The sequence below is a fragment of the Syngnathus scovelli genome, chromosome 16, assembly GCF_024217435.2.
Source record: "Syngnathus scovelli strain Florida chromosome 16, RoL_Ssco_1.2, whole genome shotgun sequence".
NCBI classification, from domain to species: domain Eukaryota; kingdom Metazoa; phylum Chordata; class Actinopteri; order Syngnathiformes; family Syngnathidae; genus Syngnathus; species Syngnathus scovelli.
In genome coordinates, this window is record NC_090862.1 from 5,706,000 (window position 1) to 5,733,854 (window position 27,855).

The window sequence follows — 27,855 nt, forward strand, 5'->3', positions numbered from 1 at the left end:
AAGTGACGGGGGAGGCATTGTGTGGCAGCCCGCTGACACGCTACAATGTCGTAGGCTTTCTGCTTCGTACCCCCCCCCCCCCCCCCCCCCCCCACACACACACACACACACCTTATCGCCTCCATCTCTGGTGCCACCTCAAATCACCCGAGTGCCTGCGGTAAAGCCCTGTCACGGCTCCAAAGACGACAGGGGCGGGCAAGGGGGGGGGTTGAGGACAGTGGGGGGATGGATGATTGCCAGCATGCTTGCCAGGCACACATCGTATCAGTCAGACACCCACAACTGCCGCTGCCATCTACCGTACACACACACTCCTGCCCTGTTTTCGGCTTATTTCCCCTCCAGTTAGCCAAGCCAATGCTCCTCGGTGCCTCGGGCTCACATAAATCAGCTAATCCTCTTGCATTATTAACAGCATGGCCCCGGAGAGAAAAAAGGGGTTAGAGAGACATCGGGAGTGACAGCGAGGCTTTTTTTTTTGTGAGCGGTGACGGAGAAAGGTGTCTCTGCGACGATGACAAGAGAGAAAACATAGTAAAGGAGTGTCTGGATGTCAAGCCAGGAGAGCGGTACTTGATGAAAAACCTTCCGGATGACAAAGACCTGATCAGACCGAGCAATAACCTGCATCATGGGACCATGTCCTCACATTGAAATTATAGAAGGTCCATGTTTGGGTCTTCTTGGAGTCTCTAACGTCTGCTTCGTTTTGTGACATCAAGAAGCAGAATGAATCGGAGGTGTTGTCGAGAGTGCCCAAAGGAGCGAAGATCAGAGGTTATTGGATGTCATCAGAAAATCAACTTTCCACGTCGGTTTGCTTATGAAGGACCGTGTCGATGTTCTGTCTATTTTGAGCTGCAGTTCTTAAAGTGGTGCCATCAGAACACAGATTTGGTTCTCATCCCTCACAGCAATGGAGATTAATCCCATTAGCGAATTCAGCGAGAAGGAAGCGTTTCATCGAACGTGAAACATAAACCTCTGGAGGTGGAGGTGTTGACTGAACAATGAAGCTCAATTTGTTCCCAACTGCAGCGTCACACATATTCATAAGTAGATGGACTGGAGGCCCCCATGGACAGCTCCGAGTGAGCAGCAGGCAGGGAGGATAAAGGCCCCGTTGTCATGGGAACAAAAGCGAACCAAAGCTCCAGGCAAGGAGACCGACTGAGTGCTCGCCATTAAAGCAGAAGAGGGGCGATGTGCTCGGTCAGTGTGATGCCCACCAGAGATCCCATTGGAGCTCGTAGCTTCCATGTTTTTTCTCTCCCCCACCGAATTTAATCCAGTTTCAATCGGAGGGCTTCAGGGACAAAGGTAATCATCCCCCCCTTTTGGGTCACTAATCAGCTTTGATGAGTATTTTTTGCCTATTAAGCTAACCGTGAGGTAAGATTAGGCTGATTCTTTTTTGCTGTCTTGAGGAATTATACAATAATAGAATGTCGAAGTTTGTGTAGGCAAACTGCTGAAAAAGACAACAAGCAACCACCCACAAAGGTCGTGGATACTCTTGCGCCTCTAAATGCGAGGATAAAAATGAGATGTTTACATACTAAGCCGAACTATTGTCTCTTCAGCAAAATGGCAGGCCACCTGGAGATGTTCTAAATCTGTGTTACCGTCATTAAGACTAGGACTCATCGATTCCCAGACCTATCAAATGTCTATTTTGAAGAGTCATCCAAAAATGAAGACTGGAAAATGTTGACTTACCAAGTAAAAACATCACGAAGGCTTTTTCAGACAGTTTCTCCTCAGACTGTGTTGCTCATCTGATTTCCTGTCAGCACAGTCCTCGTTGCGTGCCCAAAACTTTCCACTTATACCTCATGTTCCTTAATCATCGCAACATCTTGAAACCGGACGGTCGGCGGCCTCGGAGAAACTGCGCACACCACCGAGCAGGGCAGCTGACTAACCCAGCATCGACTTCCTCACAATAAAACGCACAGGGAATTTGAAATGGCTACTCAAGTGGGGGGTGGGGGTGGATTTCCTTCAAACAGTCATCTTGAAAACATTAACTCAATTGGTAGCCAGATTGTTGCGCACAAATTGTCACAGACGTCTTTGTTCTGGTATCTCCAGCTCCCTTCTCTACAGCTTGGTTCTGTACGCCCTGGTCCAGTATAAAAATGTATCTGTACATGGATTTTATTTTGGCTAGCCCACAATGTTGGAAACACAATCCAGATCTCAAAAATTTAAACTGAACTGTACTGTTTGGTGAACGGGTCGAAATCCTTCAACCCTACTTCACCCCGACGTGTTTTGGATTGGATGGTGGCAGCATGACCAAACACGAGGGCCTGAACGTAAGATGAGACGAGCCCACGTCTTCTGTTGGAGGCTCGTCCGTGCTCAAGTGAGCGAGCAGGCGCTCCAGTCCTGGATCTGGGCCCAGTACGGGGGCGGGGGAACGTGCCAGCAGCGCACGCCTCCGACACTCTACATGCCTGTGGACTGAGTTTAGTGGATGTGGTCAGCGTGGGTGGAGAAGGAACAGGAGAAGCATTTGGAAGAATTGATGGTGGAGGAAAGTGAGGGAGATTTTTCTGTACAACGGGGGGGAGCATGGCGATGATGGGTCAGGGCCGTAACTGAGCCGATAGTGGTGTCGGGGATTTTTAGGGAGTTATCATTGGTCTGGTGATTCACGGCGAGCAAAAAGGCATGCAAAGATCATTTTCCCTCGACCTGGAGCATCGTATATATATACAACTGAAAAATGTCACAGAAGGTTGTGAAGAACCGCCGAATATCAAAAAGCCAAGGACAAGATATGTCCTTGCAAAGGTAGCAAAAGGAAAACAGATTGGAAGTTAAATGTTCTTGTTCCAAGCCACACAAAGGTTTTAGAAGCTGGATGATCTCCATCCTTCCATTTCCTGAACTTGATCTCGGATTTTGTTATTCACGCCTCAGTTGTCTATGGTTACTTCAACACTCTTGTGTCTCTTTGCTTTTCCGTAGCTCTGGCTGTTATTTTCGGCTGGTGCTGTCGCCCGTTCGCAGCCAAGTCAATTTTCCATGTGGTGCTCAATTTCTGAGAATCACAGCAAAAATCAGCATCAGCGACGCCACCGACCACCAGGCCGTCATTTTAGAAAGACGGAATCTTTGACGGCTAGAGGGGAAACAGCTTTTCTATATCAATTATGTCCAAGGTCACACGTGAGCTGGATCTAATCCCAACTGGCCGGTAGATCCGGGTCAGGTCATCAGTACATATAACAACCATTGACACCTTGGGCCAATTCAGTTTTCTAATGTCAAGTCCAAGATGAGATTCAATCCCAGAACCTCTAATTGCAGGGAAGACCGTGGCCCATATGTGCTAGACTCCGATATTTCAATCACAAGCCTGTTTTCTACGGGATGGATGTCGAGGGCTGCTTTTGTCCGTGAGAAAATGCCGTAATGTGTCGAGTCACTGGCCTCAATTGAGGCCAACACGTCGACATTCCATACTGGGACAGGGGAGGGAGTGGGAGGACAGATTTGAAACAGCAACAGGATGAGACCAGGACAAGGCCCATTACCTCCTTTTTTTACACCAACCGCCCACACTTGTACACTCCAACTTCCCACACCCACTGCACAGATTTGGTTTAATAGCCCAGGCAAGAAAAGCAAGGTCTCCGCCGAGAGTCGTGTAACGCTGGCTTCATGTTTATGATGTCACAGGAAGTCGATATTAAACCCAGACCAGGGTGCTATACTTTTGCTCCAAGCTTATTACAGAGTGTTTACTCTCCAAGCACCTTAGTTCCATTGTACTATATTGACTCACCCCCGCCCCTGCACCAGCTATTAAAGCCAATCTAAAGTGTCTGTCTCTTGCTTAAGATAATATACAAGAGGTCTGGCTGGCTGGCTGGCTTTGTATGCAGAGCAGTTCCACACCTCCTGGTGGAAAGCCATTTTCTACCTGTCCAAACGTTTGCGGAGCCGGCTTGTTAACTGACCTATTGTAACACGAGAAGCTTTCAGAGCCCTTTCCTACTTTCCGGATCGTTATTCCCGAGGCATAAAATCGCCATTATCATAGTGGAGCTCATCCATCTCACGCATGCATGCTAAACATCCGCTTTTAAAATTTCTTTCTTCCTCTTTCCACACACACACATACACACAGCAACACACCCAAACATAAAGACGCCCACAGCTGCGCCAGGCCATCTTTCTAACAATCCAATCTGTTTTCTTTCCCATGATGTTTCCCATTGGCACAGGCAGGAGAAAATCAGATTTACTCCCCCACAGGGCCAATGCAGTTGCACTGATATGGAAAATGATTTCAGAGCTGCTTTAGCCCATAAACATTATTTTGGTCCCCCCTCCCCCCCCTGTTAATGACACATTTCTTCCCAGCATTGTAGTCGGGATGAGTGTTTAGAGAGGAAGTGGGGAGAAATCCTCCAGGGCCACCCAAACATCGGGGGAGTCCTTCACCCTTCAGACTGTTCGCTGACATCCAAGACTTTGCTCTCTCTCTCTGTTTTTCATCCACACATACACAGTTAATCAAGCACGGAGGAACTTAAATTGTCACGGCCTTCAGATATAAGCCCCGCCCTCCCAAAAAGCTATCCTAGAGCCGATCCCAAACGGGATTTCTGTCAGCCTGCTTCCTAACATTTGGCTTCCGGGCTCAAACCAGCCCGGCTACAATTGTGTCATACAGACCACAAATCTTTTTATTGGTGTAATGCGGCAAGCGCAGTGACTCCCCCTCTTGAACGCGGCGATGAAACGCACGCTCGTCAAGAGGGGGGCGAAGTTACAAACACTCTGCCCGAGGCAGATTGTCAACAAGCGAGACCAAAATTGTAGCCTGGAGTCCAAAATGCATTGTTGTCAAGAGACTCCAGCGGGCCAATGGCGGGGGCACTAAACCTTGCATTTGGCACCCATTAAAACACATCTGCACGACCGAACAGGAAGCGGCCATTTTGAATCCCGGAATGATCTTGTCGTGATTTTGTCTTTCACCGGAAATATCATTAGAAGAACTCTGGATGTCCATATATTGATTGGCTTTATCCATTTATCCAGGTGATGTGCAGACAAAACACACGCTCAGCACTTTTTCCTTCCCCTGTTAAGTTTGGAACTGAATTGGCTAATTGGGACGTGGTTTGACTGAGCGGGTTTCGCCATCCCTGGGGGTGATCATACGGCTCCACTTTTCCACCCTGACACAGTCCTTCTGTAGCAACGAGAAGTAATGACGTCGTACAGGAGGCAGTAAAAAAAAAAGTGTTTTTTCAAGATGGCTCCCTCGTGCCGCACATATGCTCATGCCACATGAAAAGCGGCTCTTTCCCGACGGCATCCTGGGTGGTCTGGCCTCCCGCTCTGGTAGATGGATCTACTTTATGCAAAAGCAGAGCGGGGCCGGACCTCATCTCGTGTGTTCTGCTGATCTCGGAAGTCCACTTGAGTGAGATGAACGCACGATCAACGATACAACCAGGACCGTATTAATTCACGGGTTTCAATTCATCGGCAGCTTTTTGGACCGTCTTGCCTCTTTTTGCTTTCATCATCTCTTTCCTCCCCCTTTTTATCTTCCCTCCTACTGTTCAACTCATGTTCCTTCACTTCCTCATCGCCTTGATGTCTTCCCTCAGCTGCCATCAAGTGTGTGCTTCAAAGTGGCCTTCATTTCTCATATGTTGGGTTCTTAAGCACTTCCTCGCTGTCCGCTGTGGGACGTTCTTTTTGTCCATCGGTTTTCCCTGCGATGGTGACGGACATCTTTTTTTACTCTTCATACCACCGGCCGTAAATCAGCTTCAAGAAATTGCTGGAATGTCCTGTCCTTCTTTTAGGTCAAGAGCCGGGACATTTGGGACTCATTTGAAGTCCACGCTTTGCTCCCGTCCTCTCGGATCTGTCCCCGTTTGCCCTTAAAAACGATCAGGTCTGCGCGAGAGAAAACACAACCCTGGCTTCTCTCCATCTGATCCTTCCCGTCGAGGCACAGAGACAGAACAAAGAAGATAAGAGAGCCGAAAGACGCCGAGCAGCCTGCTCAAGGTCTCGCCGATGACCTCGGTGTAATTTGAGTTCACACGGAGAACAAAAGAGAAATATTTAACTCTTCTGGCTACTTGATCAGCTTGAGACGTCAGCTATGTCCTGCACGTCCGTCTTCCAGACAGTAGCAAGGAGGAGGAGGTGGAGGCCCGTCTGGTAACCTCCGTTTGCGGCTGCTCATTTTGCAACATGTGCATCAAAAGATGGAACCAGAGGGAGGAAGCACATTTCCAGCAAGCGCCGGCAGCTTTCAGCAGGTTATCACAATGCAAACAAAGTAGTCAGAGGCCACGATGGTGGAGGCAGAGGAGGGGATGAAGAGCTGCACAAGCGATGAATAAAGAGGAGTTACTACCGGGACCTCGACTGACATGCTTATATTCCGGTGTCAAAACATTTGACACAGGTACTTGACCGTGGCTTTGAAATACAAATCAGTGCCGCTTCCCTCGTCTCTCCATCCCGATCACCAAGACCCTCAAGACTCCACGAGGAGCTTGAAAATGCATGGCCTGGTATTTCCTTTAAAGCCACGATGATGTCACCAGCAGCTACGTAATGCCATCCGCGGCGCATTCCCTTATGTGGATGTTGGTTTTTCTTTCTGTATTTGTTCTGGCGGCGTTTTCTATTGTGGGGTCGGTCGGGCTTTTTGCACTCGCCAGATAAGAGGGCAGTTATGTCAACAGCGTGTGCTGCGAAATAGGCCGCCTGCTCATGTTGACATTCTACAACTCCGCTTATTTACCCTGACCACAACCGGCAATGAAGCCACTAGTGCTCTAATGAACAGATGACTCTTATTGAGGCGCCCCCTTCTGGCGCCGACCGGTACTATATTTCCACTTGACGGGTGAACTCGGAACATTTGGACGAATTTTGGTTGTTTGGTCAGTGGGGGCTCGGACTCGATTTTTTTGCTGTGAATGTTTTTCCGTGACGAAAGCCGATGGTGCTTGGGAAGTATTACTCTCGTGAGACCTGTGAATATTTTTTATGGAGCAGGGAAGCATGTCTGTTGAATTTGGGTGGTTTTGCGTAGGATTGCCGTGCAAAGTTTTGGAACTCTAAGTGTAAATGCAGGGTCAGTGTGTGGGGGGGTAATAATGGGGGGAAAAATTAGAACCTGCAATAGCATGAGTTTGCATACCGAGCTGAGCGTGACTCTAAAGGAACTGGTGGAGCGGCATAATTAGGCCATGAAGGGAAGCGGGTTAATTGACTTCTTTGAGAAAAAGCCTGATTTCTATCAGCCAGTCCCATAATTATCTGAGCCCACTGAGCTTTCATTAAGCCCTCCCCCCCCTTTCCTGATTTATCTCTCAACCCCCCCTCCCCTTTAAAGGAGGTAACACCCGGCCGCCCATGCCGTGCCCTCGGCATGGCCCGGGAAGACCGAGGCAGATTTACGGCCAGCACCTGAGCGAGTAAGGTGCACGGAGGCACATAAACACACCGGGAGTGCACAATTGCACACAATAGGCTCCAGACTGCTGCTGACCTTGCCAGGACCTCCGCGTGCTAATGTATTGACGAGCAGCTATTAGCCGCAGCGCGATGTACGCTGGAAGTATTACAGCACCAGGCCATGCTCATGAAAAGAAGACAGAAGAGAAAAGATGGTTTGTGTTGTGGGGCTGTGGAATTTTTGAAGATTGAAGCTCTTTTTTTTTTTAGTTCCAACAATTATGTTCTCATCTAAGATGTGTGAATGTTCTAAATGTCTACTAAACGGTTTGTGTTTCGATAGAAACAAATTGCCTTCTTCCTGGCTGCTCCTTTCTCAGGAAAAATATTTGAACGACCATTGCGAGTACAAGCAGAAGGGGAGGGGGGATGATGAGGGGAAAAAAGAGATGAGAAGTGACAAATGAGCGATTTCCTACACAAACCCATAAATCAGTAGACTGAAGCAGGGGCAGTATGAGGTCTCCCTCGAAAGGCTTAATCTTCGCTCTCAAGCAGACGCACAACTTTTGCGCGTGCACACACGCACAATCGTTGTCCAGATGGCGTACCGGTATAGCTTTGCTCTTTGTGAACGTGCCGTTTGGCTTGGCAGACTCTCTTAAACGTGAGTCTTCAAAGCGGCATGTGTGCTCAATTATGTCCCGTGTCTTCGGTCGCATACGAAAAGGGCGGCAGGGGGACTGTTGGCAAACTCAACGAAATTATCCGTCCACGCTGGGACGAGGCAATCTGGGTTAAGAGAGTGCAACAATCTAGTCAACTTTGTTTACGCCGTTGTGAGCTTTAATTGTAAGACAGGAAGGCGGAGCCTACGGTCTGCTCGGAGGGGGGGGGGGGCGGAGCTAGGAAGGCCCAGTCGGTCCTTGGAAACTCGAGCCCCTCACAGGACAATCTGAGGTGGATTGATGAGGGTCCAAAAGGACTTAGGATCTGCTTTCATTGTGAGTGTTCGCCATCTGCTCGCTTGGAAAGAGAAGCCACAACGCCGACGAAAACTCTTTTGAATGTCAGATGAGACGTAAAAAAGTGTGCGGTACGGTGGACGGCGCGGCCGTATCGATCCTCAAAGCAGCTCCACTTTCTGAAAGGAGATCTGTTAAATGGGAACCGGGAGCAGGAATGGTGTGAATACAACGCCGGTCCCCGCTACGTTTCTAAAATAACAGCGAGGCTCCACTTTGTACAGTAATATTTTCATTCCCCGCTTGTCCCAAATGAACATCCTCCTCCAGCCTGCTGTCGGCGATATTGATCCACTCACTTTCCATCTCTCGACTGTCGGCGAATTTTTTTTTTTTTACCCTTTTCACCCGGAGAGGTAAAAGTATTTTCTCACTGCTAAATAATCTCGGCCGTTTAAGTAAATAATCTACAGCAAGCCCTCCCTTGTGAGGAAACCTCATAAAGGTCTCATCTAATCCCCCCGGGTAACCCCTTAAACACTCTCGGCTACCTAAGACCCATGACTCACCTTGGAAGCAATCAGCAGGATTTTTTTTTTGACCTCTTAACCTTCCCCAAACCTCGACCCACACGTGGCCTTCTGATAGATTTCCGATGCCCTCCGAACAGCTCCGGCGTTGGGGTGGAGAACAACGTTGCATAATGCGACGCAGACATTTGCTAGCGATATTGCAATCGAGGAACGAGGCGCGGGAGAAGCTCAGCGAACCACGCTCGAATGGAAGTTTAATCACAGATCCACATGGCAGCCACCCACACGTGCGCCCCCAATTATGCGGTAGAACCAAAAGGCATCCAGCGAGCGTTGAGAGCCAGCCAAGCGAGCGCTCTGTCAGAGCATTAGCCAGCATGTAACCATTGCCCAACCTCACGGCAATTACAAGTGCTTCTAATTCTTCGCTGGAATAATTGCCTTCTCCCGCCACTAATAGTTTACTTTTCTTCGACGGCTGACAGAGCCGAGACCGGGTTCCCGAGCGCAGACATACACGCTCGCGCGGCCGCAGCTGGAGCTCATCTGTCAGCGTGCGGGATCAAGATGGATACTGGGAACCGGCTCGGGCCGTGTCCCACTTGTGCCACATCAATCCCGTGACTCTTGACTCTAGCACCGTGTTGCGGATGTGTGTGCGTGGATGTGTGCGCTCCCAGCAGCTCTCTAGTGCCTTCAGAAAATAATCATGGTGGAATAATTGCTTAAATGTTTGACAAATGGGCCCTCTCGACCTTTTTGTTTTTTTTTAAATGACAAATGCTTGAAATAATCATTAAACATGTTCCACTCGCATTAGATGCTTTGAGAAATTGGGCAGAATTCCATCTATCAAAACAGAAACTATGGATTTTTACCATTTTAACATTTTTACTTTGTAACATACTGGCAGATGAAATTTAGCAGACAAAATCTCCAGTTTGTTTTTGAAGGAACCAGATGAACGGCTCAAACGTTGCCCTGGTATGTCTCTTCAAACCCAAATTTCTGAACGACTTTAAAATGGCAAATTATCCAACTTGAGAAGAACAATGTTGGCAAATTGTGGCAATTTCTAAAAAAATAAAAATCTCTGAGGCTCTCTGTACACGGGGTAGGCCAATTCTGGGAACACTCACGACTGACCAATCAGAGGGCGCCTTCCTTGACTGTACTTGCCTGTCACTTCCTCCCACGATTAATCAGCCGCTCTCCTCGACATGCTCACAATGGAGCGATCATTATAGCCGTCGTGTTACACCTTGCCTTGACAGTGCGCCTTTATCTCCGCGCAAGCTAATTAATTTGCTTGCCATCGAGCTGAATGTTGCAGAGCAGCCACAGTTGGCTTGTGCATTGTGTGTGTGCTATGTATTTAGGTGGGGGATGGGAACACCTGTCTCAGGTTGCATCCAGCTCCCGCCATGTTTTGACTTGATTTAGTTTTTTTGGTTATGCTTAATCATGATGGAGCTTGCGAAAGCAGCTCCATAAATAATGTGATATCATCGCATAGCAACAAGTGTCACGCACCATAAATTCAACTAGATGCTTCAAATCCTCTCTTGGAACTCGTCCAATTCATCTTGTTGATATCTGTGCGGAAGGAAGGAGCTCCGAAAACTTAACATATAATATTTTGGGTGGCGGCGAGTGTAATTATTTGTTTTGTGAGGATTCTTGCCAAGTGCCCCTTCTCCCCCCCTCCCCTCAGGTAATAAGAGCTACTCGGCTGCATATCAGCCACCAAGCTTGAGGATTAACTCCCGCTCTGCCCCCGTCTCTTTAACGCGAGATACATTTTTACACAAGTTAATCCCTGGCTTGGACTCTCTCTCTCCTTTTGTTTTGACTTGGCTTGATGGACGGCGAGAGCGCCGGGCAGAGGTGGCCAAATGACTCTTCTCTGGCGGCGATGGCCCCGATGAGCGTATTACCCTGACTAATGGGGGGAAATATATATCGCCCGGCTTCTCGTAAATTTGCACGTTGGTGTTACGCGAGGACAAGAGGGCTTACGATCCAGGGTGAGCACCCTCCACCTCCCTCCCACTCCCGCCTACTCTTGTAACTGTACTATGAGCTTGCTGCGCTGAGGCTATGAGATAACCACTTTCCATTGTGAGAAAAGCCTGTCGGAGCTTTTTTTTTTTCCCCCTCTCTCTCTCTCTCTCTCTCTCGCTCTCTGGTAGGAAAAATATAAAAAGCTTCAGCCGCGATTGCAGAAATAGTTCTGTCACTATAATTAGATGTAAACAGTCAAAGCAGACGCTCGCGCTCGCTCCATCTCGCCGGCCCCGTGGCCTCTTGGGAAACGAGATGTGTTAGTGCGTGTGACAACCGCGTGTGTGCGTCACTTTGCCATGCACCGGCGAGTGTATGACAGCATGCGACAATGCCCGTCGAGTCTGGCTGACTGTCTGACTGTCGGGTTGTCCTTGAGAAAATACACCATCTCACTCGGCACCCCCCACCCCCCCTACACGGCCACCAGAAGGGAGGTCAGCGGCCGCGCTCGACGAGCTGGGAGAGCTAATGCATGCAGCGCCAGCGGACAAATGCACATCTGTTGCCGAGCCCTCCGTCGTTTGCCTCCACATCCTCAGAACATGCTGCAGTGTCCGAGGGAAAAGGCAGTGTAGCTTAGCGGTCCCATGGGACAAAAAAGAAAACCTGAGAACGATCTGAGAGAGGACAAGCAATGAGTTGTTCAAGGGCAGATGTGGAGGGATCACCAAAGAACATGCAGAAATGAAAGAATTTAGCTTTAAATGCTAAAAAATTGTTTTATTCTAATCAAAGTTAGCAGAAAATCAAGACAGAGAAGGAAAAAGAACGAAGACGACCGAGCAACAAGTCCCCTTTGGATTGAGGACAAGACAGCTGGTTAGAGGGTCTCCTGAGACTTATTAAAACGGAATTCCTGATGCTAATCTTTGTTTTCTCACCAACGGCGCGACACATCCTTAAGAAGCATCTCACCATGTATATTTAATGGCAAATGGTAGCATATGTTTAGCGGCGCAACCTCTGCCGGCCCTCAAATTTGATTCTTGATATTTTGGACTTGTGCGAGAAGTACTTGCTGGTCGCAGCAAAAAATGCACTTAACTGGAGACGCTTTATCAAGCTCATTATCTTGAGTGACACACGCAACGACAGCCCTCCGTGCCGTCATTTGGGAACGAAATTGACGTCCTTGCGCACGCTGCAAAGATAACGCCGGCCTTTTATTTTTACAAAGTTGCCTTTCGCGAAAAGATAACTACCTTACACCTGCTGTAAGGAAATTCTGCTATTGTGGACACGAGCAGCACATGATATAAAAATATGAATAAAATGGTCTTGTGTGAGCCAACCCTGAAATCTTTTCCCTTCATCCAGATCCACCCCCACCCATCTCAGGCCCTCCACCCTCCGATTTTGCGGTTCAGTCGTTTTTTGCTTAATCCACCAAACAAACAAACAAACAAACACACGGCCACCAAAACCTCCCAAGAAGAAAGCAAACACACCAACAACTGCTGAGCTGAATCCCATGTATGCAAAATAAATTCAGATCCCCCCCCCTCCCTCCCCCGCTTGGTTGGTGGCCTCTAGACATGCCGCATTAAGGGCTGAAGTCCTGATGGGAGAACTCTTCCCGCAGATCCTGCAGGGACCGGCTGAGACGTTGGAGGGTTAACAATGCACCTGTCTGGGCCTCCAAATCAACCACAGGGTGCCTGGCTCGAGTCATGCCGTCCTGGAAAGCGCGCGCACACACACACACACACACACATGCGTGCAAACCTCAAGTGTTGTTTCTCGCCACAAATCTGCCGACAACAATAGGGCACAATGGTCCCCCCTCTTTGTGTGTGTGTGTGTGCGCGTGTGTGTGTTCCCGTCACTGAGCGCTTAGAATAATACATTTGAAATTAAAAAACAAGTAATCTGGATTTTCTGCATGAGCCGTTAATAATGTCCAACAGCTGTCACGCGGACGCAACGCCGCCACTCGTTGAGGTGGGCCGGCCAATCAGAAAAGAGCAGTTTGGAAGCAAAAAAAAATCCATTCACTGTGCTGTAATACATTTCCAGTCCTTTTTTTGTTGGTCATGGGAAGTGAAGAAATACTTTGCAAACCCAGCTGGATTCTTCTCTCCTCCGCGCCGAGCATAAAAATAGATGAGGGCTACGCTTGTGAAATTCAGCGCCCTGAAAGCTGATACAAGAAGCCGCTAGGCCGACCGCCGCGCTCGGCCGCGGGTCTCCTTTGTGTTTTGGCGCGGCGTACACGCCCCGTGCTCCGGGCCAGCGGGCTTTGTGGCAACACGCCAAGCGGGGGGAGTGTGGGTGGCGCAGCGTTTCAAGTGCCCTCTCGGAGGCGGCGAGGCCACTCGCTGGCCAAAATCCTTTTTTGCCTTTCGGAGAAGAGTTCTTGAATTTTAGCTCATTTCATGCTAGTCTTCTGTTAGACTCAACAGCGCCTCTGCTGGTGGTACTCTATTTTTACCTTCCAGACGCCATTATTCAACAATTAATGGGTTATTATGGCCATATCAAATCTTAATGGCAACAATCGGTCATGTGCAGGCAGTGGCAATCGATGAGGTTGTGCCATTTGCCGCCAATCTAATGCACTCCACTGAGTTGTAGTGCGAGGCAGGAAGACATTTCGGTCGCCATTGTAAATTACTTGGGTTCCACTGGGAGTGTTGGGGGGGATGGCAGAAACGCCAGCGAGGTGCCATTTTGCCCAGGTTTGCACTTTGCGGGGTGGATGCGTCGGTGATGTTATCTCGCTGCAATCCCCAAACAAGCCTGTGACATGCCAAAATCACGCCACCCCCACCTGACCTCGACTGGAGCCAAGGCGGAAGGGCTTGCTCGGAGTCAAACCCGAATGGATTTTGGCCCGAACCCTATGTTCTGTCAGTGCAGCTGCTGAAGCGGGGTTACAAATAGCAGATTTCATGTAAAACTACAACGTCGATAGAAATGAATGCGTGACTTTGTGAGTCATCGTTTGTCTTCAAAAGACTTTGAGATTCAGTTAAAGACAGCGGCACTAGTTGTTTTTTTTTAGTCGAGTAATAAGTTGTCGGTCGATCAAATCTATCATCATTAATTTGTCTTTGTCATGTGCCAAATTTAAGGTTCTAATAAGCTGCCATTGGACTGAAGTGAAAAGTCAATGGAGCACTCAAGGTACTGTAATGCCCTTGCATGATCATTTGCATGTTGAAGTAGTACAAACAGTCAAATACAAAATGAAAATAGTCACAAAACTGCTGTGGACCACAACTCCACACTCAGACTCTCACACGCAGACTAACTGACCCCAGATTTTGCTATCACTCATAAGACCACACCCTCAAAAATACTGCAGTACGTGCATTATTTACGGCATAAAATGTATTTTATTTTTCGTTATAAGAAAACAACACCGACTGTCTGGTACAATATTTACATGATAAAATGTATTTTCTTTTCTTTATAAAAAAACACTGGCTATTTGAGAGACCCAATGTGCAACTGGAGGCTTTTATTAGATAATCTAAACTACCCTTAAATTGCCCCAAAACACTGTAGTGCGCATGCCAGGCCAGTAGGTGGCACTATTAAAGGACATCTCGTGACTGGAACTAACATGATGTCACAAAACGGCCAAATTCGACGTCGTTTTTATCGGTTGTTGTAAACAGCCCCGGTCACAATCGACCCATAACCCGTTCACTCGGCTTGATTCTTTTTAAAGGCTCGGGTCGTAAGCGGCCCTTTTGCTAATCCCTCCAGACACCTGTGTTTGTCTTTGAAGCGTCCTCAGACCCACGGGATATTCCAGCAATGAGATGTTCAATAAAAGTCTCAGTGAAGTTATTTATTCCCCTTTGGTTAAGGGAAAAAAAAGTGGGGGAGAGCGAGACAGCAGACAGCCCGGCTAACCTTTGAAGGGGGAAGCTGCCTCGAACGTAAAAACTGGGAGAATGACAGGGACATCCTACAAGAGAACAATAAAGGGGGTGGACGGGGCTGTTTTTTATCTTTAACAGCAGCCGTAAAACACACGCACAAAGCCGGGCTGGCCAACAATGGTCCAGGGCTGAGGGGACGGCGGCTCGAGCCCAAGTGGCAGGAAGGCCGCCGCTTCCCAGACACAGGGCTCTTCCTGCAAAGAACGGCTTGCGGGAAAGGGAAGCAAGGGGAGATGCAAAGGAAGTGGAAGTTTGAGCGTGCGGGATGACACAAATATGACCTCTCGCTACAGATCCCCCCACCACCACCTCACCCCTCCCTCCGCCCCACAGCTGCTTTCACACGAGCACACCTCCGTCAAGGCGCGGCGATTCAAACAATATGGCTGAAAGACGAGCCCCCCGCCATAAAGGCCGGCAGTAAAGGCCGCTTCCAGCGCGTCCCCGCCACAGCCAAGTGCAAACTGTCCCCCAAGTCAACAGACGATAGCGTTACCCCCTTCCGCAACCTCGTCAATGGACTCGCTGAATTCGAGCGCATTAAATGACTTTACAACTCGGGGAGGAAAAAGTTGATCCGCGGTCACGTTCGGCAATGCGCGACCGTAAACCGGCCACCTGGCACGCGTCACAAACGCTCTTAAAATGAAAATGAACTGACAAGGTCGCAGTGTGTTTTTCTACAAATTTAAATTCCTGATGTAATCCGGTGTTTTCACTGTTTCGTGTCAAACTCGAGTCCCTGGTGGCCAGATCCAGCCCGTGATCCAATTTTTTTGTGGCCCACTGTAGCAAACAGTGTATCCCCTTCATATTTCTTGGCTGAAAATAGAAGTTTGTGTCCCTTTTCGCAGCTATTACTTATTAAAATGTACAATATGATCAAGTCATCCTCTACAAATGTAATTTTTGATTGTGAAAGTTTATGGTGACAGAGGCTCTCCACGCTTCGCTTTTTTACTCAAACGGAATCACGAATATAGTTCAGTATTACTGAAAGTATTGCACACCTTATCGTGACACTTTTTTGTTCTACACCCACCTTGAAATATTCATCGTGTCTGTTAAATATTGATGTCAACCAGTGTGCGAGTTAGTCCCCGAGGGGATCCGACGCACTCTGCAAACAAGATACTCAGTGAGGCTAACGTCGCTAGCATATAAGACAATGGACCGGGACATTAATGACTAACAACGGACATCCTACCCGAGAGGTTTTGTTTCTTTGGGTTTTGGAACATGTATTTTTTAGGGTTGAGACATACTTTGAGAGGTCTTTTCACGAGGTGGATATGATGAGTTAATGAGGGGCCAAGCCACTTCACTTTGTGTTTTCGACTCCATTTCAGTTTGTTGTTGCATTTGCCATTAACTGTGGCTATCGTTTTTTTTTTTTAAAACTTGTACATGGACATCAACAGTAGAAATTTTCAGATAATTTGGAATGAACGTGATCGTACAGGCTGGATGAACAGATCATCTTTAAGGGTTGGGTATAATTGTATTTACAATAGCATTTGCCAAAAATGTTAGCTTAGCCTTGTAAAAGGTAAAACTAACGTGTAAAGTAAAATTGTCAAAAATATTTCAAATTAAAATTACAAATGGGGCCACATCGGAACAATATAACTGCTCAGGATTGCTTTTGCCATGTTTAGTAAACAAAATGTATAAAATAACATCTTTCAATGTTTCTTTGCGCAGCCCTCGGTAGGAAAGGTTAAACCACCCCTGTCATAAAGCATACATTTTACGTTTGAAATCTCATTTTAAATATGATACAATAAATGTCACATAGATAATACAGTAGCTTGGCACTGCACGTGGTGCTGTAAAAGAAAGACGTGTGTCAGGTTCTTTTTTTTTTTTTTTTAAATACATCACCGTACTTCCAATATTCCAACGGAAGAAATTGCGAGTGAGAGAGCTAAAAATGTGCAAATTAAACGGGTTTTAAAGGCTGTACGGGGAGATAAGGTTCCCTCCGGTCACGCCCAAAAGTGACGAGAGCGGCGAGAACAATAAGCCACCTGTGTTCACTGCACTGGAGCGCTGGCATTTGCAGTCTTTCGTCTTGCTGCAGCACAAAAGATAGTCGGTCCATCCTTTTCTACGTGTGCGTGTGTGTGCGTGCATGTGTGTGTGTGTGGGTGTCATAAGCAAACATGAATGCTGAGTGATGAAAGGCTAATAAATTCTCCACATTCCACATCTTTTTTTTTTTTGGTGTGAACAAGACCATTTTTCAAATGCATTTATAGCTCTTTGTTATTTTGCCTCTCCCGTGTCAGTGTAAAGTACAAATCGGAACAAATGGAACATACGGGTATTTTATTGGGTGTGGAGAAATCAATATGAAAAGGGTCAACGTTGACGAAATATAAGTAATCTATATAAATATGAAAAAATATCAACAAAGAAATAGTAGCAAAAATCTCTTCATTTTCTTGCCATCAAGTAACGCAGATTAAACTCCGCTGAGCAAAAATATAAACGCTTTCATTTTTGATCCATTTTTCATGACTCATGAAGTGAAGAATCTGAGATGTTATCTACGTGCCCAAAAGGCCTATTTGTCACATAATTGGTTCTGAATCTGTGTTCGGAAACGCTTCTGCTTTTCCGAGATCAAAATGTGGTGCGCATAATAACCTCCCCACAACAAAATGTCAACTGCCATAAATCTAAAAGAAAGAAAAACACTAATATAGTACTATGAATACATTTTCCTCCCACCAACTAACTCAGAATAAACTCCCCAAAGTTGCATGTTTCCTAAATGTATACACAGAGGAAAAACATCCAATTTTGCTTCTGCGTCCATTTTTCATGAGCTCCACAGAAAGCAAAAAGTGTTGCCAAATTGATAAGCGCTTGCTTCTCCTTTGCGAGGAGAGTCCATCCACCTCGCAGGTGTAGCGTGCTAACATGCTAAATTACGCAGCATGCTTATTGCACAGGTGTGCCTCGGCCGCCCACTCTAAAATATGCACAATTGCATACTAACTGGTAGCTTGTGAAAATGGGAGCAAAAACAAAAATGTTAAAATTTTTTCGGATATAGACGCGCACAAGTTGGACAAAAATGCAGTTGTCTCTGGAGCTGCTTTATAAATGATAAATTAACGCCGTGTCAGAAATGTAAATACGCCCGAGTCACTTGTCAAAGCTGGCGCGTGCACCGCGAACACATTTGCACCCCGACGCTTTGAAGGCCAACACGGGAGGACGCCCCCCCCCTACCGCCACCTTCCACTCCCCACCCCCCGCTCACATAGGCAGCCCACGTCCACGAGGCGACAGCGTCAACGCAAAGTGACAAAGCGAGGTTTCGCATGCGCGGCCGCGACCCTCTGCGACGCATGCCCGAGACGCCTCGTCAACAATGAAGGCCTTGATTATCCTCAAACACGACACTTGATCCTCAAATGTGTCATTCAAAGAACACGGAACAGCTTTGCTGTCTTTTCTTAATGTTTTTATGTTGTGGCGGCACAGAGATTAGAATGGGCGGAAGCATCAATAATCTTTGGGTTGTCGTAGGAACGGGGGGGGGGCAGCTTTTTGTTATGGGCTCACATTTTGTTCACAATGTGATCGAAATGTGGCCTTAAAGTGGCTTTAATTTGATCTCCTTATGCATGCAGAGACCCTGCCGTAATTACTTTGACAAAATATCCATATCACATTGCTATGACATCAGACGTCATGGGAAATAGTACCATTTGTAGCAGTCCAGCTTAAGTACCTTTGCCGATCAGGTTGCTATCTTGCGATATGTTAGCATACCAACTGCTAGCATTTTAGCGATTCACCATTTCTCATTACAAATAGTGACTGATTCCCAACCTATATGTCAATTCCTTAGTTTGATGTAGTTCTACTCAAGTAGCCATTTTGCATTTTGTTAGCATACCAACCAGCTAGCATGTTAGCATTTAATCACTTGCCATTGGAAATCGGGCATGAATAAATGGTAAGATTTCAAATCCTTATCCATCTGTCACGGTATTTTCACTGCTCGGGTTGCTATGTTACGAAACGTTAGCATAGCAACTGTTTTTGTGTATTTCATCAGTTCGCATCAGAAATGCTAATCGATGCAAGGAAGGATGTAAAATCCATCCGGCTTGGCACTTTATAGCAGTTCTCATTCTACTAGCACTGATATCATTGCTTATCAGCTCATGTATCATTTATTGCGCCATTGCTGTATGATCATTTTTTTATGCAGATTGACAATATTAATTTCTTATCACATTAAAGTAAAATTAATCGAATAACATCACTTAAATATCGTAACATAGATCGATTATCACGCAGTTGCGGTATCGCGATACTATCGGTATCAAACAACCATAACTGCTGCCGCTGCTTGCTGTTTGGTTTTAAAACGTATTCAAAGGTAGTAAAAGAAAATTGCAAAAATGAAGGCCATTAAAAGGTATTGCGTTGCATTTTTACGAGGTATTTCATTTTATTCTTGTGTTGAAAGGTTTATCTGTCAAAGTTGGCGGAGTGCTGGGTTTAGGTTTTTAAAAAAGTATTAAAAAGATATTACATTTAACTAAAGGACTTCTGAACAAGAAAAAACGTGATACATTAGCTGCTATTTGAGTAGTCAACGTGTCAACAGCCACTCCCTGTATGCATTGATAAAAAAAAAATTAAAAAAAAACGTTTTTTTTTTTCTTCATGAAGCACCATCAGTATTGCGCTGCACCAACCTGCACACGCATGAATAAGAGTTAGGCTTGGTGGACTAACCTGAGTGAGGAGCCATCGGTATGTGTGACGGGTAGTACTTCCCCGCGGGGAAGTGACCGGCGTGCTGCACGGAGCTGTGGCCGGAGGGGGCGATCCGAGAGGTGGCTCGATGCACCAGGGCGCCCCGCTCCGAGAGGAGGTGGGCCGGAGCCGCGAAGTCCCGTCCTTCCATTCCCGACAATGTCCAATAATCCGCAATCCGGATGGGGCCCGGTGAGGAAAATCAAACGCAGCCCATATAATAATCCTCTCCTGCGGTTGCGTGTGTTGCATTCAGTCGATCGCGGGGCTCATGCAGCCGAAAACGTCGCTCCGGATCATCTTTTCTGCCCAGAAAAAAAAAAGAAATGAAAGCAAAATGATGCGAGGCGAGTACAAAACAAGACATTAGTGGCGCTTCATTGAACTTAGACTGCTTGAGATTCCCTCTTCTTTTTTTTTTTTTTTTTTTGAGCGGAGATCCTAACGGGCCCTGCTCTATTGATCATGCCGACTTGAGCGTGCCTCCCCCGGTCAAGCTTCGCTCCACTGCACGCTTCTATTTCCAGCCGTCCCCCTCGCTCGTTACTCGGGTTCAAACAAGCACATTTTCGCAAATATACCTTGAACCCTTCGTGCGTCCTCGTTCTATTGTCTCCTCTATACTGATTTAATTGTCACATTTTGCAGTAATACCACCTAGTGTTTTAAATAAATTGATTAATTAAGAAATGAAGAAATGCAACGCAGCTCCTAAATCAGTCGGTCCCTAATTGCAAGATTTTAAAAAATGTCACGTGAAAAGAGGATACATGACATTTAAATTCAAAGATGCGTCATCAACCTCTTAGTGTGTGTGCGCGTGTGTGTGCCTGCGTGTGTGTATGTGTGTGTGCGCGCGCGTGCGTGTGCATTATAGTCCACTCTAACCATGCAAAAGACTTAGATGACATCGGGACATCAAGAGAAGCACGTTTATTATTATCGCTATTACAATTGGACATTATTGCACAGCCAAGATATAAAATTGTGAATAAATTACCAAAAATATATACACATAGGACCAGAGCTATAATCACATTTTCATGTATAAAATTACGTTTGCGCCCAGCAGGATGACCACAGTACATTTAATTGAATAATATAATATAAATATCGCTTGTAATTTATGTGCCCCTGAACCTCCTGCATGCAAGCCCCTGCACCTCCTCCCATGCATGACAAACACACACACACACACACACACATGCATGCACACACACACACACATAGCTCCTGTGTCGTGTGCTTCATCCACAACAATAAAAATCTCCCACGTAGTCGAAAACATGATGAAAGGAAGGCAACGTGTAGTGAGCTACCGTGCAAGCACATGCGGCTTATATGCGCAAAAGAGTAAAGAAAATGGCCACTGCATACATGACAGCTGAGATTGTAAGGGAGGTAGAGAAGGAACGAGGAGAGGGGGGGTCTCATTGGAGGCGAATGGCCGCCCGTCAGCTGCCTTTGTCTCGGCTTTGCTTGCAGCCATTAGCCCGCCATGCTGGCGCGTCTAAACACGTCATCGACATTTCTGCTAAATGCGCTGTTCAAATGCTTCAAATCTACAAATAGTCGATTTTTTGGGGGGGTTCGGGGAGCGGGGTTGTTCCGCGATTTTTTCATTTCGCCTTAAATGTGCAGCTCCGAAACGTCGAGAAACTGATCAATTTGTTTATAAACGTAAAAATATTCGACGCAGTTTAACATAATTAATTAAATTGCTGACAAATTTGGCGCATATTAGTAAAAGGGGTGAGAATAAATCTAATTATGGGGTAGTTTGTTTTTTTGTTTATGGCTCAGACCGAGCTGCGGAGACAGGCGCTCCTTCGCGACAATGCCGGCCGAGGGTGAGCGCACCTCGGCTGGGGAGAGCCAGGAGCATGATTCGCTGCTACAGTTTCGACTTTTCTGAACACAGCAACCGATATTTTCTTTTTACACATTTAGTAACTATACTAAAGATACTTAAATTTGAGATATCTTTGACGAAAAACACATTAAATAAATTGATTTAATTTAAAAACTACGCCAGTGATAATAATAATTAAATGCATGGTGACAAACATTTATTTTGATCTGAATGCTAAGGAAGTCAAACAATCATAATAATGACATTTTACTATTTAAGAATGCAATTTTCAGTTCGTTGTATTAATTCATATTTTCTGCCCAATGTGAAGCCCACGCATCCTGTTTATTTTAGACTATTACACGTCACATTTAGATTTTAGAAAGATAAAAACAGCCGGTTATGCAATAAAACGACGGGAAGCTTGCCCTGTATTTCTTTCCATTCAATTAATTTAAGGCAGCATAAAACAATAATATAAGAAGCACTACTTACTGGCCTGTTAAATTCCTGCATACGAATGAATTAAAATCGCACAAATCGCTGAAGGTGAGACTGCAGGCAAAAATGCGACGCCCATTGAAAGTCGCGGTGAAGCGTTCAAACAGAGGCAGGCCGGCCGAGCGGCTCCGATATGTCCATGAGAGGTGCCTCGGAGTCGGGATGCAACGGGGACTGGGACGCTTCCGGCCTGGCTCGATCGCGCCTCCGACCTTCCAAGCGGCGCTTTTCTCTCCCGGTGCAACTGCGTGCCTGGCGCCCGCGCGCAGGGTAAACACGCGCTGCTATTGGTTGGATACCTGCATGCTAATGAGCAGCGAGGCCTGTGATTGGTCGATGGCGCTGGCCAATCGCGCGTCGCTCTGGCTGATCTACTCGGAGGGAAGCGGCAGATTTAAAGCACAGGATGCTTTTGTTCACAATGCTTGTATGCAAGACAGGGGCGTGCAAGGCACAGTGGATGCCAGGGGCCAGCACATGAGTGCGATGCCCCCTAAAAATGATTGATGCTTGTGTGTTGTGTGTGCCGATATCTCGCTGCCATATATCTTATAGCAGATGGAACATTTAATGCATCTGTTGTATTGACCGACCAAAGTAATTTTGCTGCCCATTCAAAATTTTTCTTCGGTTAGGTGGAGGAGGATTCGGGGGATGCCTGGGGCTGGGCTGACCCCCCCACACACAGACCACCCCCACCCCCCAGTGTTGTTTTTAGCAGTTTTAGACATACAATAATTCGAAAATACTATCAAAACTGACACCAATTTAAAAAGCGAATGTAAGTTTGCATATTTGGCCCTGTTGTGTTGAGCTCTACTTGTCGTTCACACAAGGCCGCTTTTAAAGGGAGAAAAGCCGCTTGTTTACATGACAACAGTGTTCTGGAGCCTGAAAAAGTCAACAATTCAAATCCTATCAAATCGCAAGTATTTTAAAATAGCAGCGTTAGCATTTCAATGCAAAGGGTTGCAAACAGTGCTCGTAAGTGTGGACGCACCCGAGGCGCAAATTCATGCCGGGTGATGCAAATCATACATTTGACTTGGGAATTAGGAGTTGAACCGACTTGTCGACATTTAATGTTTTAAATTGACTAATAATCACAGGTTTTACGAATACAATCCAATATTTGGCCACATGACGAAAGCTGCTGTTGCTGACGTGCTTCGTAACAGCAAAATGTTTGGCCAGCAATGCGTCTTCGTCTTTCTTCATCAACAGGTTTTAGATTTTGAATGATCCTGCCAACGCACCAATGAACTTTGAATCCGATTGCTGCAATGTCATCCCTTCTCACAGCCACTTTGTGTCACGTTATACTTGAGTATTGCTGTGACATATTCGTCTTCACTTCCCGTGCTTCCGTCTCAGCACTCGTTTTTATTCCACAGCAGGTTTCGAAAGCCGCCAGCCTAAGGCGAGTCGCCGAGTGAAGCGCGGCTCCAATCAATGATCGCTATTACGTGTTGTTGTTTGTTTTTGCGCGGCGTCATACACACTTGCAGTAGTGTTTACGTTCCATTTTACATGACTTTTATAGAGGAGGCTTCCAATTGCACGGCACTTTAAAAATCAGCATTTACTGCATGGAGGCAGCAATCGCTGTTGGCTAAATCAAGTCAAACCAGATGCGGTTCTTTCTATTAGACTCTTGTTTTATTTGTATTCATAAAACAACACGGAAAAGTGTTTTTACACATTTCTGCTTGTCGGATTCTTGTGAATGGAGCCTTTTTTTAAAACATATATTTTATTGCAGTTTTGACACGTGGGTCTAACCTGGAGCGCAAAGTCCGCCAAAATAAGCACAGAGGGGATTCAACATAAATATAATTTATAAATATGTGCTATTTAACTGAAACGATGTCAAAATATTAGGTGATATATTTTCAGGTCTTATTGCAGTTTAAAACGTATTACCTACGAGTTAGCCTGGTAAAAGAAAAACACTTATTTTGTCAATGATAAATTTCCTTTTGGGAACTGTTGGGAAAACATTCTTCATGAGGCCAATTTTGTTTATTTAATCACCCAATAAAACGGGATTCAGTAAATGATTGGATAAATACACATCTATCCATACATTTGAATATTTACAAACGGAATGTGTGCGTCTGTACACCGGCGCTGCTGATTGGCTGGCGCGCCTCCATCGTATTGTCAGTCACTAGAATGTAAACAAGCCTCTGATTGGCTGATGGCCAGTCCGCATTGGACTGCCTGCAGAAAAAAGGCAATAACTGTCCAGGCGGTTTCAAGGCGTCCCTGGAGTAGATGATGAAAAGGGATAAGAAGGGGGGGGGGGGCTGTTTCAAGGCGCCCCCCACCCCCCCACCCATCCAAAGGCGGACCCCCGTTGGCCCTGAAGCCAAACGAGTCAAGCGTGAATCAAAGGCAATCTACTGCAGAGCGAGGGGGGGAACGATAGCGTGGATATGAGCATTAATGGAGCTGTTCCTGCCACCGAAATCTGCACCGAAAATCGTTGCAAGCTTGTCGTGCGTGGATCGTTGTTGTTGTTGTTGTTTTTAAGTGAAGACGACGCGCGTGGAAACATTTCTGCGTGTTTTCGCGTGCGGCTGCGGCATGCATGAGGTTTGTCGCAGTGGGCTGGCTGGTGCGGTAGAATAAAAACAACACTCGGTAATTGCTCGCAAGTAAATAATTTGCACATTTGCGGTTTGGGGGTGGAAAGGAAAAGGGGGGTGGGTGGTTGCACGGTGAGTTCGGGAAAAGACGACGCGAACGACATGCTTGTGTGTGAGCGTGTGCGCGCGCGATCGTTCAAGCCTGCCACTTCTCCCATTGTCAGCACCCACTCATTGGAGATAGGGAAAAAAAAAAGATCTGCTTCAATGTCGTAGTTTTAATGTGTCTTATAATCTTAACAAATCAAAGAATATAAACAGTACATTTAAGAAAATAAATTCGTGCATTTCTTATTTCTCATCATTTCTGCAATCAAATTCTATAATTTATGGTAAAGGAAAAAGTCGTTCACATGTACTATCAAATATTCCACATTTATTAAAATTTCCTTTATGTGTCACTCTTTTTGTTATATTTTGTACTATTGTCACCGCATACACCTTGCCTATATTTTGAAATCCAGTCGAAATGTAATGCTAATGTTGGCCACCACCAAATAAACACATATTTTAATTCCCCTCATTTATGAGCACCCCAGTAAAAATGCACACTGCCCTTTACTATTACACACAAAGTATAAACACATATGAACTTCCAAAAATATTATAAAATGCTTTAAAATGAATGAATATTCCACTACAAATATACACTGCCAATTATTAATACACATTTGGAAGAAGTTACATTTGAAATGTGCCACCAAATAATGAGAGAGTTTTTGAAAAATCTTCCCTGATCACATGACCCATATGAATTTACCACAAAAAAATGCACACTGTCTTTTATTAATGCACATTTTAACAAAGGTTAAGCATTAATTATAAAAGTCATACATTTTAAATAATCTTGACTGCAATTATGTGTATATGAATAAAGCTAAATTTAAAAAAAAAGCCATACATTTTAATACGGTTTACTTTTTAAAGGGGCGGTTGATTAATATAAAAATGGTTAGGAAAAAAAATTAACAATGTAAAATGTATCTTACAATTTATACAGGACAACTTGCGTGATAATTAAAGCTGGCTGAGTGACTTGTAAAAGTAAAAAAAAGGCAGTTTTACAAGGAGGATTGTCCTTGATCAATGAAGTGTTGATGATTGACAGCGCCTTCCTCCCGCCCACATCCACAACAGGACAGACGGCCTTCGAACACGTTCAAGATGGACAAACCGTGCAGCCCTTTCGCCTTTATGTCCTCAATAAATAAAAAAAGTGGGCCACCACAGCAGACATTTTTATTCACAGGGGCGGCTTATCTTTTGGGGTTTAAAAAAAACTGCAAAAATAATAATCCTACCCAAAAAAGGATTAAGCATTAAGAGCACAAAAGCGCTTGATGACATTTTGTGGATCAAGACTTCCGCTTTTGTTCAAAACAAACCCACACATGTCACTCTCGCGAGCCAGTTCAGATATTATATTTGATCATATACGTATTATTTGATATTATCCGCTCAGACTGCTGGCGAAAGATACTAGCGCCTGAGGGCACGTATTTACTCAACCGCAGATGGGAGAGGGCATTTATTACTATTTTAGTTTATGACAAGTGAACGTGGTGTTTAAAGCAAAACAGAAAGAATCATTCTGTTGGAAGAGTTGAGGCAGACTATAGTGAACAAAGTTTTACTAGTCTTTCCGTATAGTGTTCATGTGGCTTCATAGGTGCTGCCGTTTTGGTTAGCAAATGCGCTTAGCACTTTAATATCCAAGAATGATCATTTTTACCCAATTTCTTTTTTTGAACCTGTTGCTGCACCGTTTGTGTTCCAACGCAAAGAAATGTAAACATGGCGACATCGACGCGTGTTGGCTAGCCCAAGCGTTTTGCATTAGCATTAAGCTAGCTAGTTCGTTTCAGATTACAATGTGTAATTGTGAGTTTAAAATGTAAGTAAACTTCAACGTGAAGTGTTAATGAATAGCTTGAAGCAAGCACACGTTCACTCCTTTGATAGCATAACGGGCTGGTGAATGGGTATGGGTTTTTTTTAACTCCAGAACCCTTGGCCGTTGCACCACAGCTACGGCGTCGAAACTATTAGAGCATACATTTTTTGTAGACATTTCATACCAATGTTCATCACTCCTACTTGTTTGCCCGCATTCCTCTTTCGTCGACTTAAAATTTGTCATTTCTCTGCAGCTCCCCACAATGTGTCACCTTTGCCCTTCCTCCTGCTGCAGGCCCGCGGCGAGCCTGTCAACAGGTTTGCATTCTTCCATCTGACTGACGCAGGTTGCATTTTAGTCTCTGCGGGGAAAGTGCGGGGATTCCCATTTCCTGTTTGCCACAAAAGACAAGCGCTTCCGCTGTTGTGATTCCAAGGTGACGCGCTATTGCAAACATATCGCTACAATGTAAACGTTTTAATTGCTGTTTCATCAACGTGTCGTATTGAAACATAACTGTTAGTAGAGTAATTCCTCGTCGGTGTTTTGTCAGCTTTTTACGCAAACGGCTTTGTGGTTAGGTGTTCCAGCGCCACCTGTTACTTTTTTTTTATTTGGATTAATGGTTGTGGTGTGGAAGGAGATTTTTTTGGGGTGTGCATAGTAGCAGAGGAAAGCCTCACGTCCCAGTTTTTGCGCTCAAGATTGATGCGTTTTAAATCACTTGGCGCGCGCTCCGATTATGCAGCCCAACAAAAACATTGGCCCGATTTGTTCAGACGTAGGATCCATTTTTCTTTCTTTCTTTCTTTCTACCCCACAATAGATAATATCGAATGTTGAAATGTTACTTCAAGTGCTTTTCCAGTTAAGTTTTATATTGGCCTGCATTTTTTGTTTTATTTTTTACACTTTAGTCAACACTAAACCTTTTTTGTCAATGACCCGGAACCGATTATTTCTAATACCATATGTGATTTATTTTATTCACTCAACAGATTCTTCTATTATTTTCTTAGAATTAAAAAAATGTAGGCAATATTTTTTTTTGTGTCTGATTTTTGCTAATATTTTCCCTTTTTAATTTTGTTAAGCATTACCGTTTTTTTCCACTGTTTACCGAGTGATGGTTTTAAGCAAAGTTAAAAGGCTGCCTGGTAACAAGACGACTAAAAAAAACAAAAACAAAAGAGATTCTTGGATTCAGATGTTGCGGCGCAGCGGGCTAAAAAAGCCTCGGAGGAGAA

The 27,855-nt window shown here is 45.5% G+C and overlaps 1 protein-coding gene and 1 long non-coding RNA gene across 9 annotated transcripts in view; one reads left to right on the top strand and one right to left on the bottom strand.

Moving 5' to 3' along the window:
* Positions 1 to 22,309, bottom strand: part of LOC125983788 (BAH and coiled-coil domain-containing protein 1) — a 46,097-nt gene extending 23,788 nt beyond the window's left edge. For 6 of the 7 annotated variants that reach the window (XM_068653434.1, XM_049745371.2, XM_049745370.2 and 3 more), the window contains exons 1-2: positions 22,055 to 22,309; positions 19,687 to 20,012 (exon numbers count right to left, since the gene is read on the bottom strand). In XM_068653434.1, coding sequence (XP_068509535.1) covers positions 19,687 to 19,858 — 172 coding nt within the window. In that variant the 5' untranslated portion in view covers positions 19,859 to 20,012; positions 22,055 to 22,309. Of the gene's footprint in view, positions 1 to 1,722; positions 12,480 to 19,686; positions 20,013 to 22,054 lie in introns of those variants that run through there. The other variant, XM_049745374.2, reaches the window with a different exon arrangement.
* The window catches only part of LOC125983944 (uncharacterized), a 73,917-nt gene that overhangs the window by 43,182 nt on the left and 2,880 nt on the right, over positions 1 to 27,855 (top strand). The window lies entirely within an intron of this gene.